This window comes from Pygocentrus nattereri, chromosome 5 (assembly GCF_015220715.1).
Source record: "Pygocentrus nattereri isolate fPygNat1 chromosome 5, fPygNat1.pri, whole genome shotgun sequence".
Lineage (NCBI taxonomy): Eukaryota > Metazoa > Chordata > Actinopteri > Characiformes > Serrasalmidae > Pygocentrus > Pygocentrus nattereri.
The window spans coordinates 24,099,232-24,115,300 of NC_051215.1; the positions used below are offsets into that span (position 1 = coordinate 24,099,232).

Here is a 16,069-nt window from a genome sequence, read left to right on the forward strand (position 1 = left end):
TACATTTCCATTTGCAGCAGAGATGAGTCGACTGTTATTGTCTTATTGACTTTCCCAAACATTATTTCACAAAAAAGCGTGTTAGATTGAGCCCCACTTTACTACAAACATCATACACCATATTCCCCACTAAACAGGTGGTTGAGAATGGGTTCAATCATTCTCTGATATGCTACGTTCACCAAATGCAAGGGTAACGCCTTTGCTCATACCATAAACAAAACCAGAGACAATGAACAACGTGTCCATTCTGTAGACAAAGGCAGCTTAAACCCGGCAACCAATAGAGGTGAGCTAATGCTGACTGACCTGAAAGTGCAGAATTATGGTCCATATTAATCCCAATGTCAGTTTTGGGTTGCCGTCTGTGATGTCATCATTTCTGATGTTCACCAGTTTCACCTGTGGGAATGCAGATTGAGTTAGAAATACGAGAAGCAACCCAGTTAAAATCCTCTCTCCAATTAATTTTACTAATATAATATCATTAAATGATTAGCTCTCCAATGATTTGCATTATACAACAAGCATATATGTTCATACATACATACATATACATATATGTTACAGGACGGCACGGAGGCGGACCCAAGTGCAGAACTGAAGCCCAGCAAACACAAAAACTATGTGGGAATGGGGAAATAAGGGGCAACGGAAAATGCAGTTGCCGTCGCCACTAATGAAGCGCCCAGACCAAGGTTTGAAGGGTCACTGCTGTGGTTGACGGTCTGCAGCGCTACCGCTGTGCCACTAGAGTGTGCAAGTGGCTACAGTCAAGGCACCTTGGGGAAGGCGGAAAAAGGTGCGGAAGCGAAGGGCAAACAAAGGGGATGCCACGGTAGTAGAAAGGTGAAACAAACAAAAACAAAAACACAGAGACGCTGCCACTGTAATTATGGCAGCTGGCAGACACTCCTTAACTTGTTTGCTCTTAGAGCAAACACATTTGGTTTGGCTTGGATTTTTTATTTTGTTCATTTTTTGTGAGTAATTTGGGGGCAATTACTCTCGTTTTTTTTTCCCCAGCCCTCTCCTTCTCTCCTTTTATTTTCTGGGGCAATTTCTTCTCTCAGCCCTCTTTTGGTTTTGGGGCAGTTTTGGGGCAGTTTAGTTTCTTTTCGTTTCTTTTCTTTTCTTTTGAAAGACTTTAGTACCGTACAGGTCACCCCACTACAAAGGTGTGACAAACACTGGCGTTTGCCAGCACCTTATATACGGAGGCTTCCAGGTGTGTCAAGTTAGTCTTAATTGATCAACGGCACCTTGCCACCATCGCCCTCTGCCGACAGCAGGCGGTGCAGGCTGAACCTTTACAATATATGTATTTATATACACACATACAGGGTGAGTCAAAATCACAGGACACCGTTTTATCTTAGTTAATTCTTTATACGGTCACAAGCCTCTACGATGCGGTGCTGAAGGTGGTGTTTGTTGTGGATGTCCTCAGCATACACAGTTTGTTTGAGATGACCCAAGAGATAAAAGTCAATAACAAAATAAAATAAAAAATAAAATAAAACCGTGTCCTGTGACTTTTGACTCATGCTATATCTATCTATCTATCTATCTATCTATCTATCTATCTATCTCTCTCTCTCTCTCTCTCTATATATATATATATATATATATATATATATATATATATATATATATACACACACACACACACACACACACATTATACACACACACACACACACACTCTAAAAATATCTACAACATTCTCTTATGTTTTAGAATTCTGGTACCTTGATTCAATCCCAATAACAATATTGATATTGGTATATATCAATTTAAATAACATAATAAGCCTATATATCACAACTGATTTTCAAACTAAATTAAAAAAATAAAAGTCCCTTCACTACATGTTAAAATCAAATCTGTTAAGGATCTAATTAAACTTCCCAGAATGGCCTAATTGGGTATTAGTTCTTTATTATTATTTATTATTAAAATTCAAACCTCTGACAATCAGTGTGTTATTATTACTATGTTTTTGTTTAATAATAAAACAGATGTGTGTTTGGTTTTATAGTCACTTTGTGGTGATTCTGAATAAGTTTTAGAGAAGAAGGACAGAGAAGAACCTCACCAACATTTACTCTATAATAAGGTATTATTATAAGGTATAATAATTATATTTTTAGGCTATTTATTATTTAATGATGCATTTTGCAAAATATTTGATAAAAGATAACCTTGTTTATCAGTGTATACCAAGTATAATTAATGATTATGAACAAACAATGAACTACAGACAAACTTCAGCTTTTAGTTTCTTATTTTTTATATGCTGAAAGGGCAGATATAGTCTTATCGTCTTCATTCGGACTGGCCTCTATAAATATCAGTGAACAGGGTTACTGACTGTAAATGGCCATAAGGGGGCACTGTAAGACTGAGCATTCATTCAGAAACAATGGATCCTTTGGTAAGACTTATTTACCCATTAAGCATTTCCTTTGTTAGTGAGGAACCCGTAACAGGGTTAACCAGCTGTGATGAACCAGAATAAAATTGGTAGCCAATTTCATCTGTCTTTCCTCAAAAATGCTGGATTTAATGGATCTCAGGCAAACCTTTAGAAGAATTCTGAGATGGAATTTAACTGCACTGCAATTGTCTTTTCCCTGAAAATCCATCTCATCTTTATAGCACCACAGCACCACGTCCATTTACAGCTGTGGGTTTTGACCTTCACGTCAATAAAGCGACACACTCAGTAGTTTAATTTTTGCTATGAAACTTGGAATGAAAAGTGAAACTAGGCGTTGTTTTGCTGTGTAACAGGGAAGGTTATGTTGCACACAAATAAAAGGGTATTTTCAGGGTTTTAGGCTGTTTTTGATTTCGTCCTCACTGTGTGTGTTTGCCTGAGGCAAATGTATCTACAAATGTGCAGGTGATGGATGACAAATGTAGGCCTGGGCAATAAATAAAATAATTTGTATATTTTCTTGTTAAAATTCAGAAAAATCAATTACAAACTTCAGGTTGCCTTTGTCTTCATGAATTTAACTTGAATATCTAAAACAATTAAGTGCAAAAATAGAAATATAGCACTGTCTGTATGAGTGGCCAATGGAAGGCCTAATAGCTACATACAATGACAAAAAATGTTATCTGCAATTATTTATAAGGTAAGCAATTCCCAGCTAAAGTCTATTAATCATGACATACCTGGACACACATATGAACCAAAAGACTCAGGTGTCTGAAAAAGGGAGTTCCACTGATTTTTCAAAATTTCTGCATAATCTAGCGTTTAAGATATAAACAGAGTGATTCAGAGCGGTTTGGTGTGAAATGGTTCAGATTTCTTTACAGTGGTGGTGATGGGAACCAGGGGTTGCCATGACTAAAACACACATATAGACATTTTATTTACTATCAAAACCACCAGTGAACCTACACATGTCTTCTGAGTTTATACATATAATGTTGATGATGGTAAAATAGTGAAAAATCTAAAAAAAATAGATTTTCTTTGGGGACTATTTTGCCTTAGAACATCATTATTGTATACTTCCCCCATGAATGCATTAAGATAAACTGAAGAAAATGCATTTTAGTCCAAAACTGTATCACAAAGCTACCATAAAATCAATGTATCACTGATCAGGCAGCAAACTCATGACCAACTTTTAAAGGTGGATGTCTGGTTCCTATCCCCACCACTGTGAACAATACTCACTCGGTAAGTTTCTCTAGAACAGAGTATTTCACACCAAAGCACTCTGAATGACTGTTTATGTTTTAACCATTTAATTATTCAGCAGTTTTGAAAAATCGGTGGAGTTTTAAAGGTCTGCTCTTACCTGCCGCCGTTTTAAGTAGTCCAGTGCTATCTGTACATTCTGGAGTCTGTGGAAGCGCATGCGGCCCTTCTCCCGAGGCTGCGAGAGGGGAAGAGAAGAAGAAAACGTGAGACTACATCACATTCGGCTCTTCTCTCAGCAGCACAAACTCACCGCATCCTCAGCCGCAGGACCTACAGCGATGCTTCCGTGTTACATAGCGCTACGGGGAGAAAAACACAGTGACCCCTATTTCTCCAGGGGTCAAGGCTACATATCAGCATCAGTGCAGTAGACGGGAAAGCTGATCTCCTTTGTGAGCGGGCAGGCAGGTGAGAGAGCAGAACAAAAAAGACCAAAAAACACTTCCATTGTGATCGACCCACAAAGATTTACATACCACAGTGCAGTTAATGAACCAAACTTTCTCTGTGAGTGATTTAAAACACAAAACATCAGTGCACTTCATTCCTTCTCAGATGAAATCTGAACCTTTTCATATCCAGCTTGTAAGCTGAGACTTTTGGAGCAGGAACTGTGAGGAGCTGTGATGTTTGAAGAGCCTGAGGGACCAGCAGGCTGTGTGATGGGCTGAGGGAGCAGATAACCAGGCCTGGAACACAGCTACTGTAAAGCTCAAAGGCTGAAGCATGAGACAATCAGCGCTATAACAAGAGCCATTCAGCTGCAAAATTATATGTGAAATACATTAACCAGAGGCAGAGAGAGACAGAGGGGTGTGTTGAGACTATTGGTCTAAGAAATAGGTGCGATACTTGGTCTTCTGCATTCATGCAGCTGTGATGCTGCTCATTCATTCTTATTATAGCTTTTAACTTAACATACAGCATGACACTGTGCTTGAGGCTCTTTTTAAAGGGCCCATATCCTAAAGTTCTCATGCATTTCATTCTTTCCCGAGGTCCACTTATACAATTTCTGTGGTTCTATGCACCAAAAACAGACATAATTCATTTTACCCGATGATATTCCAACCCGTCTTATCTTTTACAGTTAAAAAGACTATTTTTGTTACTGTGCCTTTAAGACTGATATGTAAATGAGCTCTGTCCTGATTGGCTGCCCTGTACTGTGCCTCACTCAAAGTCGTCCAGGCTGAAACACTTCTTATAACCTAAGCTTGAATGGGTATGGCTAAACTGCTGTAGGATGAATAGATGGATACTTGTAAATGCGTCTGGTTGTAGTGACATCACAAAAACAATGAATTCCAAATTTGCTGTCTTTGCAACTTGAGCTGCAGGGTCTGGGGAGCGGAGCCCATTTTTAAACTTTAACAGCATCTACACACAACATCAAACTATGTTATCTAAAAAAAATGTGAGGAAAATTCGGTTTTATATGATATGGGCCCTTTAAATATACCTGCAAGCGAGCAGGTGATGGATGACAAATGTAGGCCTGGGCAACATCTAAAATAAATTAGCATAATATTTTCTTGTTAAAAATCAAAAATATATGTTATACCCCCTTCCCTCCAGCCTCCAAATGACAGTGTATTTGTGAGCTCCTGCTGGTGTGGGTTCATGGCTGTTTCTTCGTATTAAGGATGCACTTGTGTGCTTATATCTCCCCAGATTCATGCCTGTTTGCTTTACGTGTTAAAAAATGAGCCATTGTCCATCATTATAGCTGATTCCCCAGGAAATCAACTATAGTTGCCTGTAAGGAATCATGAAATATATTTTCACAATTGTTCAGCTCATCTGAACCATCAGGTCACTTAAACTGAGTGGAAAATCTTGAAATTATCCTCAGACGGTATGTCGTGCTCTGGGACATTAGTGGAATATTAATGCTGCCATAGGGACACAGTGGATTATTAATGCTGCAACAGCCTAACAAATTATTAATGCCCTGTAAAAATTTATTGCTGTACTAAGAATAATATTTAGCCATTTAAAACTTAATCAGTTCTCTCGAGTGCTCTTCTGTTCTCTCTTTCAACAAAATGTTTGACAAGTACTCTGGTGCCAATGTTTCAAAGCCAATAAACACTATCGCCCAGGCCTAGACCAGTGTATACATACATACACAGCTTTTCCAGATTTGTGTTTATTGCAGATGCAACAAGCCAAACAAGCTGAAACGTAAAATACAAACAGTAAAAACATCAATATAGCAGGACTTGACCAGTATAGTGAATCCTGAATATATCAGCTTATACTGAAGTTTCAAAATCCAGCTAATAAAGCATCAATATTTAGCAACTTTTATATTAATAGACACCTCTCAGGTGAAAGAAATGTTCATTTCTGAGGATATAATGGTTTCATGGGTGCTTTAAACTCCATCAGCAGAAAGTCACAAAGTCCTAAAGAAGAAGTTCATATTGTAATATGAATGTTGTAGGATGAGGCCGGAGCTTGATGGAATTCTCAATGGTTTTGTTCTTTTTTGTTAATTCTGTTTATCATATCTGTTTATCTTATTAAAAAATTTGATACAATATGTCCATATATGGAAATAGCCACAAAAAAGTGGTTTTTTGTGGCTATTTTATTATTTTTTTTACATATATGTTTAATTCTAACTGATAAAGAACTGAATTTTGTTATGTAAAATCAAATAAAGTCACAAACTTACAGTCCCATATCCAAAATGGCTAAAACATTTGTTTTTTGAAAAATATTTGCCCCTTTTTGAATTTGATGCCAACAACACGTTCCAAAAAAGTTGGGACGGGGCACCAAAAGGCTGGTAAAGTTGTGTAATGATAAAAAACACATGGTGGTTAATTGACAGGTCAGTAATGTGACTGAGTATAAAAAGAGCATCCCAGAGGGGCTGAGTCTTTCAGAAGTAAAGATAAGGAGGAGTTCACCACTCTGTGAAATTCTGCACTATCAAGAATGTTTCTCAACGTAAAATAGAAAAGAACTTCTGCTTTTCATCATCTACAGTACATAATATCATTAAAGATTCAGAGAAGCTGGAGAAATCTCTGTATGTAAGGGACAAGACTGAAAACCAGTATTTGCTGGCTGTGATCTTTTGGTCCTCAGACATGATTCTGAAGTGGAGACCAATGCATGAGCTCAGAAACACTTCTGAAAACCACTGTGTGTAAAAACAGTTCTTTGCTGCATCCACAAATGCATGTTAAAACTCCAAAACGCAAAGAAGAAACCAGATATAAACAGGACCCAGAAATGCAGCCACCTTCTCTGAGCCCAGGCTCATTTAAAATGGACTGAGGTGAAGTGGAAAAGAGTCCTGTGGACTTTCAAATCAACATTTGAAATTATTTTTGGAAATCATGGACACTGTGTCCTCCGGGCTAAAGACTACTCAGCTTGTTATCAGTGCACAGTTCAAAAGCCAGTATTCATGATGGTTTAGGGTGGGCATTAGTGCACATGACATGGGTGACTGGCACCTCTGTGATGGCACCATTAATGCTGAATGATAATTATACTTTTTGGCAACATATGCTGCCATGCAGACGTCTTTTCAGGAAAGGCCTTGATTATTTCAACAAGACAATGTAAAACAACATTATGCGTGTATTACAGCAGCATGGCTCCATATTAAGAGTCTGGGTGCTAAAGTGGTCAGCCTACCGTCCAGACCTGTCACCAATGAAAACACTTTACGCATTATGAAATGAAAAATACTGCAAATTAGACCCCAAACTGTTGAGCAGCTGAAATCCTATTTCAAACATGAACAGAAAAACATTTCACCTTTAAAACTACAGCAACTACAGAGTGTTGTTAAATGAAGAGGTGATAAAACAGTGGTAAACACGCCCCTGTCCCAACTTTTTTAGAACGGGTTGTTGGCATCAAATTCAAAATGCACACATATAAAAAAAAAAACAACAACAACAACATTTCTCAGTTTCGACATTTAATTTGTTGTCTTTGTTGTATTTTCCTTTAAAAATATGGCTCATTTGATTTGCACATCATTGCATCCTGTTTTTATTTACATTCTGCACAGCATCCCAACTTTTTTGGAAATGAAGTTGTAAATAAAAACCGTAAATGGATCTCATAGGAAAAAAATACATGAAACACATGAATGCAGGATGTTCACAGCTGATTCCACAAATCAAATCCCAGTCAGTAAAGTATTATTTAAGAGGAGTTCCTTTAATGTCTAAACAAATTTAATTATATCAGCTGATGTGCATTCTTTTCGGTCCTTAAAATTGGTATCGATCACTCAATTTTCAAACTGGTCAGGCCCTACTACATGAAAAAAGCAAAGAAAATGTATGGATTTATAAGTGATACCACCAATATGACTGGTGATATCGTGCAATGAAGTGCAAGGAATTTGACACGGGTCGTTCAGTCACAGTGCAAGCTTTTTTATGTAAGGCTGAAAAAAGAGAGCGAGGCCAAGCTGACATTCTGAAGCACTCCATGGCAACCCCATCAATGGCAGAGGCTCTACTCAAACAATGCAGCACATGGTGTTTACCTATCTCAACCTCTGAATTCCTACAGTCCACCATCAAGAAGCCAAGCTCTCCAGGTTTGGCACTCTGATTAATGGTCACTGCACACTCTACATTAGTACTGTTACTGAGGGAGGAAGGAGGGCAGGTGATCACACCTACCCCCTTATCCTCATCATCATCATCATCATCCTGCACACGTCCATGCCGCTCAACCGCGCATGCTTCGGCCGCACTCACCAACCGCAACGTCTTCAGAAAATCGCGCTCCCTTGGCTTACCCGCGGGAACGCAAGCGAGAAAAGGACAGACACACAACACACAGACAGGTGGACAAATGAGGAGAGATGAGCAGAGAGGGAGGAACAGGGGAAGAGGGGAGAGAGAGGAGAGAGAAAAGTAAACGAAAGAGGACAGCAATTTTTTGAAGAGCTCTCAGACAAGGTGGACATACTGCTCATTAAAATGGAAATGTGGAGCTCCTCGTTTGGTCTAGGGAGTGTTTAGAGTAGGCCTGTGGCGGTAAGAGAATCCTCTTATTAACCATGCTGAAAATAATCACGCTAAACAGGTTCTGGTCACTTTATATTCCTGCTTCAGAGTTAGGGACCATCTACAAATTACTAGAAGAAAAAAAACACTGCTACTGCTGATATTAAATTATATTATATTATATTATATTATATTATACCTGCCTGCCTGCCTGTCTGCCTGTCTGTCTATCTGTCTATCTATCTATCTATCTATCTATCTATCTATCTATCTATCTATCTATCTATCTATCATTCATTTATTTATTTATTTATCTGTAGTAGTAGTAGTAGTAGTATTAAGGCACCTAACCCCCAGCTGCTCCCCAGGAACCGTGGATAGGGCTACCCACCGCTCCAGGCATGTCTGCTCACTGCCCCTAGCACATCTGCATTTACTAGTGTGTAAGTGGTGTTTCACTGGACACATGGGTTAAAATGTAGAGTTGAAATTTCCCAATTGTGGGACTAATAAGGGTAACTTAAATGATTATTATTATTGTTGCTGTTGTTGTTGTTGTTGTTGTTAATAATAACAATAATAATAATAATAATATTATCTAGGTTTAGCTGAAGATGTGTCCAGGCATGGTGTTAGAGAAACCCCATGTCTTTAATCCTAAACTAAGTGTATACTACAGTCATATTACAGAAGCAAATCTTATCTTAATTTATGAATTGAATGGTTTCATTCCAAAATGCATTACAGACCAATTTCAAGAGCTCTTTTTTTCCTGATGTACACTTGCGTCCACACTCATTGTCCATTTTATCCTTTTACAGTTACAGACTGTAGTTCATCTGTTTCTCTGCATACTTTGTTACCCTGTTCTTCAGTGGTCAGGACCCCCACAGGACCTCCACAGAGCAGGTACTATTTGGGTGGTGAATCATTCTCAGCTCTGCAGTGAAACTGACACATTAGTGTGTGTTGTGCTGGTGCGAGTGAAAATAATCCACTAGCCAAAACTATCCAGCCAACAGTGACCTGTGACCACTGATGAAGGTCTAGAGGATGACCAACACAAACTGTGCAGCAGCAGATAAGCTACAAGGTAGACTGACATGGTAGGAGCATCCAATAGAGCAGACAAAGTGGACAGCATTTAAAAACTCCAGCATCACTGCTGTGTCTGATCCACTCACACCAGCACAATGATAATAACAGTGCAAATAATAATAGCAACACCTTTTCTTTCAGCAATTTTGAGACGGTCCCCAACACTGAAGCTAATGCGGAAGTGAATGAGGTGATAGTGTCTGAGCTGAAGTTTAATCTTTGTCAAATAAAAGAACATAATGGCACAGGTCTTTGAAAGTTGTGGCTGTAGTTTACTGCCATCTTTAATTTGGCCACAAACCTCCAATTAATCTAGTATTAAAGAACAAAACAGCGGACGCCACATTCCTGTCCGATCCGGCGGGGTCTACGGTCACTTAGCTCAGCTTGATTATACAAGAGCTGAGATATGACAGTATGTTTACTGAGACCTGAAGCTGTTTTGTCTGACGTCTGAAATGTGACACTGTGGCTCCACAGATTCGTGATGGTGCGGGTTTCTACCATCTCTGTGGGCTGTTTCCATAGTAACCCTGCAAACCGTCACCAGGCACAGGCCTAGCTTACAGACTTGAAATGCCAGATATCATGAGTTAACGGAGCTATTGGGGAATTCTCAGGCTACATAGAGAGAATTTCACAGGCAAATCAGGCCTGCTTTACAGCAATCCAACCACTGCAGAGGAGCTTCAACCACTTTGGTAGCTTAATTTATGGAAATCTTTAAAGGGGAATTACACAGATTTTTCGAACTCCTCGCATAAATAAATGGTAAAGATGTAAACAAAGTCATTCAGAGTGCCTTGTTTTGAAATCTTAGTCTGATCTTTAGAGAAACTTGCTGAGAATTGTTCATAGTGGTGGTGATGAGACATCATGACCCCTGGGTCCCATCACCATCACTGTGTAGAAATCAGAATCTGTTTCTCTACACTAAACCATTTCACACAAAACCACTCCGAATGACTCCGTTTACATCTCAATGACTGGATTATTCAGAATGTTTGAAAAGAAAAAAAAATCGGAAAATCTTGATCTTTCATTTCTAATAAATAGGTATCTGGGTGCCTCCTCAAAAGCTACAACCAGCAACAGCAATACACGTTACCACTGACTGCACACAATTAAATTACTTGAACTAGCATAACTGGCACATTATTGATGCCACCAGCATCACTGCAACAGAGTCTACTGTAACTGGACCAACTGTAGTGATGAATAATAGGGAGGGGCATTCTGACTAATTTTCACATTTGAGTATCTCCAAGAGTTAATCAACATATTTAGTTAACCCTAAGCTCAATAAAATAATAAGTAATAATAATAATAATAATAATGTTCATTTTAAAATAACTTAAAGCACATAAAAACCCTCTGGATGGCTTTGTTTACATTTCAATAGCTCAATTAGGCAATAAGTTGAAAAAAAAAATCACTGGACTTCCCTTTAATAATGTGTCAATAGCAGTGTTGTCATCTTAATTCCACTCATTTTTCTACATTTTGTATATGAAAAATCATTCGGATTGTTTTGGTGTGAAATGGAGTCAGAAGTGCTCACAGTGGTGGTGATAGGTACCTGGCGTTTAATGCTACATCACAGAAAGCTTTTCCGTGAAATATTGATGCCTTATGATGGTTTTGACCTAAAACATGAACTTTTAAATCCATTCATGGCCGAGTTGTACATGCAGAGTGTTGTATAGCAAAATAGTCCCCAAAGATAACTTTTTTTTCCCAAATTTTTCACTATTTTACTATTTTTTGCCCATGAACATTAAATATAAAACTCAGAAGACATGCAGGTTCACTGGTGATTTTGGATAGTAAATTAAATGTCTTGTGTTGTTGTCATGTGACCCCCGGTTCCCATCACCACCACTGTAGAGAAATCTGAGTTAAGTTACTCTACAATGATTCATTTCACATCAAACCACTTAGAATGACTCCGTTTACATCTCAACGACTGAATTATACAGAAATTGTGGAAAAATGGTGCCATTTCCCTTTAAGGCACTCAAACACTAGCAAAGCTGTCCTGTTCATGCATAAAGCCAGTGCTTCTTTGAACTGCTGTCTTGTATATTTTCATCTTCCCGTAACAAATAAGTGAAAAGTGATTTCAGTGTTCAAAAAAATTGCACCACGAGTGCTCGAGTGCATGTCCCTAATGAATATGTTGCTAACTGGTATCCAATATATCGCTGTTGCCTGAAGAAAACCTTGTATCTCCATTTCTGTCAGTTTTTTTGTCATTTTTCAGTTTCTGACATAATTTAAAAATATCTTTACATTGTGTGTAAATTTAATGATGAACAGACTACAAGAACTGACCTAAAATGGCTTGGAAAAACGTCTGGTTCCACTGACTTACATTAAAAGTAGAGCAGGTTTTTCCCTTCTAATGTAAAGTTACCACTTTGGAGATGGAAGGATTACAGCAATATGATTAATAATGCAGCATTATTACTCAGTAACCAGGGTTCAACAGCATCAACACATAAATGTCTCTTTTTGCAAACTCCACTAACTTTAAACAGATGTGTTTAAACAGAACATAAGCAGAGGAATAAGACTAGTGAACAGATGTCAAAGAAGAATTCCCCAATAGCTGATACCAGTCATCATTACACGGTTGATGCATCCAGCTGATGCAATGCAAAACGGTGTAACTGACTTTGAATATAAAAAAAAAAATTATTAAAACAGATGGTACTTTTTCCTCTAGCAAATCTCGTGAGCAGAGCAGATTTGTACTTACAAAAAGTTAAACACAGTACAAATGCAACATACAAATGAGCCGTGGTTCAAATGTAGTGCTCATCAACCAATCTTATGTTAGAATCTCATTTAATGTGCAGTCTATGAATTCATTTTAGATTCTTGCAATGCATTGTTAGACGCACCACTATTAAGCTATTAAGCACAAAAGCACAAAAAGTATCAGTAGAGTACAAAAAAGCAAGTCCAGCAAGTTAAAAATGTATGTTTTAAAGGCCTTTTGTGTGAGTTTAATGACATATTCTGATGTGGACTGTTGCAATTATCAAAGCTACTGTACTGGCCCTTACCGCATTGTGAGGTTACCACAAGAAAGTGCAACTTACATAATTAAAGTGTCCTCAATACCTCAGACACTACCACTCCACATATCACTGCTGTCAGAAGAAAACCTCGCATCTCCAAAATGGTAACTTTACAGGAGAAGGAAAAAACCTACTCTATTTTGAATGTAAGTCAATGGAACCAGACGTCTTTCCAAGCTATTTCTGGCAGTTTTTTTGGCCCATTCTTTATGATATAGTAATAGGTATTTTACTACAAACTACAAACAACAAAAATGGAGATACAAGGTTTTCTTCCCGAAAGCAGCAACATACTGAGCCAACAGTAGACATACTGGACAGGAAACATGGATGTAGTTAAGGTAATAGAGACAATACTACTCACCAATGTGTCACCAGACAGGACCTCCAGTAATGAGATCAGGTTATGTCCATCTCGCAAATCCTCATACAGGTCATTTACGTGTTTTCGAACCTGTGAGACACATGCCGAAGACGTTACACAGTGAATTCATAACGTACTGGCCTGCTAACATAAACGTTATATTCCACGTAAGAAGCTATGGGATAAAAATGGATGCATTTCTGTGGTTTTAGTCAGCTTTTCCAGAAAATACAGACAAAAAAAAATACAACTCACCTGTACCTACAACTGCCTGTGAATTTACTGTCTGCTCTAGATAAAAACTTACTCCCACACTCCTGTTTATACCTCACCATCAAGCCCACATGTTAGTCCTGAACGTGCTGTCTGCTGATGAGGGTGTCAAGTAGTAGTTTGGCTTCTGTTTGTGCTTTAGAATATTGTGGGTAAACAACCAAGCACTGCTCCACTCCTCTACTGTAGGGTTTAACTGCATAGATACCAGGTTGTCCTGGTACATTTTGCAGTACGCCTTGCTGAAGCGATAATGTGACCAGGTAAAGACTGGCCTGCATTAGTTTGACCAAAGTGCTTTACTTTTGTTGGATTAACATGAACACTTGCATTCAACAAGAACACCCACAGAAAAGTACAGACATGGTGGTTTGTGGGTCATTCACCATTGGAGTGGGAATTCATTGGAGTGGATATATTTAAAAACATCATCCCAAAACTAAATAATCTGAATGTCCATTAACATCTCCTATGATCATATATGTAAAAAAGAAGAGCTGAAATCCAAACATATTTTACAGTCACTGGTGTTGTATGAATATGGTGTAACACCAGTGTCTGTGACTCCAGTGACATCCTGGCTAAAACTGAGCATTTTGTAAACTGGCTGACTCGCTGGTCGTCAGGTGACCTTGTGAAACTATTTAAAATCAGTAATAAAAATGATATCTTGACATTATTTTGACAAAATATTAATTACCCAGACATTAAAGCACAAAACACCGGTGACACATAGAAGTTATGAGCAGCCTGATCAACAAAAATATTAATAAATAAATGAAATATAATGAGCGAGTGTGACTCGCGTTCTCATGCCTTGACCTGCTTCCTCTCTGATGTGCCTCGACCCAAAGAGGCAGTTTAATAGAGCTCAAATGTCTGTGTTAAAATGTAAAATAATAGTCCTGATAACAGCAGTGACCACAATCTGTGTGAATTTTTAAAGTAAAATACATATTTTTTAAATATAGTATAACATTGATATAAACAGTAAATATGAATCTGGTTTATATAAATTCCTCAGTTAAACCTCCTAAAATATTGTTTTATATTAAAAATGGTTTCTGAAATGTAGAAAATTCATTGTATGATTAGCTGTTTTACAGATGCTGAGCAACTATGAAACAGGAAAAAATAGAAAAAAATTATTTAAAATTTTATTTTATTTAAAATAATTTTTATATAAAAGTCTTATTTAATCTTAGGCCGACTATGTACATGTACATACCAACATTTGGAGCTGTGCCTGATATTTTAAGCATCTTTTTATGCCCCACAGCCTTTGTAATATGGTTTTCTCTCCAAATGGAGAATGATCCTTATACTTAAAAATGATCTGAAAGCTGAAAGAGTTTCCCTCCATTATCAGCTATGCAATAATGCATAAACAGTATTTAATATATATATATATATATATATATATATATATATATATATATATATATATATATATATATATATACAGAAGCAGCCCTTTTCCACTGCATGACACAAGCTTTTTTTCACTGTTAGCCACAATACAGCTATTTAATATACATGACTGAAGTAATGGTTTGGCGAGTAATCAGATTTACCCTGTTTTCCACTTACCCCAGATGTAGTCGATCAGCTGAGACATGTTTGGAGCCCAGTTTGCTTTAACAGTTCAGAGCTGAAGCTACAAGGCTAACACTGTTAACAGAGACTATAACTTAATAGTCACCCAAATAAGCTCTGTAAAAACGCCTCCCCAAAACATTTAACCCTCCACATTTAACCCATCTGTGCAGCGAAACACCGCATACACACTAGTGACACTGGGGGCAGACTTCAGTCATGTCCTGTCAGCTCAGGGGATTGAACCAGCGACCTACTGATTCTCTAACTTCCAGCCCACAACTGCCCCCCAAGCATCCACAGTGGCTGCCAACACTTGTGTTCATTTTCCAAACCACAATGACAAGTCCGCACGACCTCAATGAAGACCTGGATGTATTTTTTGGATGGATGTATTTCATGTATTTTTACAGAATCAAATTGGGCTGATTTCGGTGACTACTGAGAACTAGTATTTGTTAGCCACGTTAGCCTTGCACCTCCAGTTTTAAATTAGAAGCAAAATTTAGACTTGAAATATGTTTCAACCAATCAAATACATCTGGGGTTAGTGAAAAACTAGAACCATTAAAACCATTCTTTTAAAACTATATATATAAAACTATATATTTAAAACTATATGTAAAATTTATCCTTCCTCCTCAGTTCTGTACTACCCATGCCAGCTACTCGCTACTCCACAGCTTGGGCAGCATTCAGACTCTGCAAAGTGCACAGTGGCCAGTCTCAAATACCACGCCACTGAAGTCACTGGTTAGTGAGCACTCTGGCTCACTAACCCACTTTTACCCCGCCATCTCCCTCTTAATCCCCCTGACAGCCACAGCTGAGCAGCCAAAATAGATCCAAGGCCCTCAGTCCTGGGTCAGAAAACTGAGCCCCTTCCCAGCAGGCCCCTGCGATAGAGCTGGGCCCTCTGACCCCAAGA

At 38.2% G+C, this 16,069-nt stretch overlaps 1 protein-coding gene across 4 annotated transcripts in view; it reads right to left on the minus strand.

Annotated features, from left to right (window-relative positions):
* dst (dystonin) overlaps positions 1-16,069 on the minus strand; it is a 273,589-nt gene that overhangs the window by 171,228 nt on the left and 86,292 nt on the right. For 2 of the 4 annotated variants that reach the window (XM_037538377.1, XM_037538378.1), the window contains exons 6-9: positions 13,273-13,362; positions 8,395-8,508; positions 3,825-3,902; positions 310-402 (exon numbers count right to left, since the gene is read on the minus strand). In XM_037538377.1, coding sequence (XP_037394274.1) covers positions 310-402; positions 3,825-3,902; positions 8,395-8,508; positions 13,273-13,362 — 375 coding nt within the window. The remainder of the gene's footprint in view (positions 1-309; positions 403-3,824; positions 3,903-8,394; positions 8,509-13,272; positions 13,363-16,069) is intronic. The other 2 variants (XM_037538379.1, XM_017694130.1) reach the window with 1 other exon arrangement.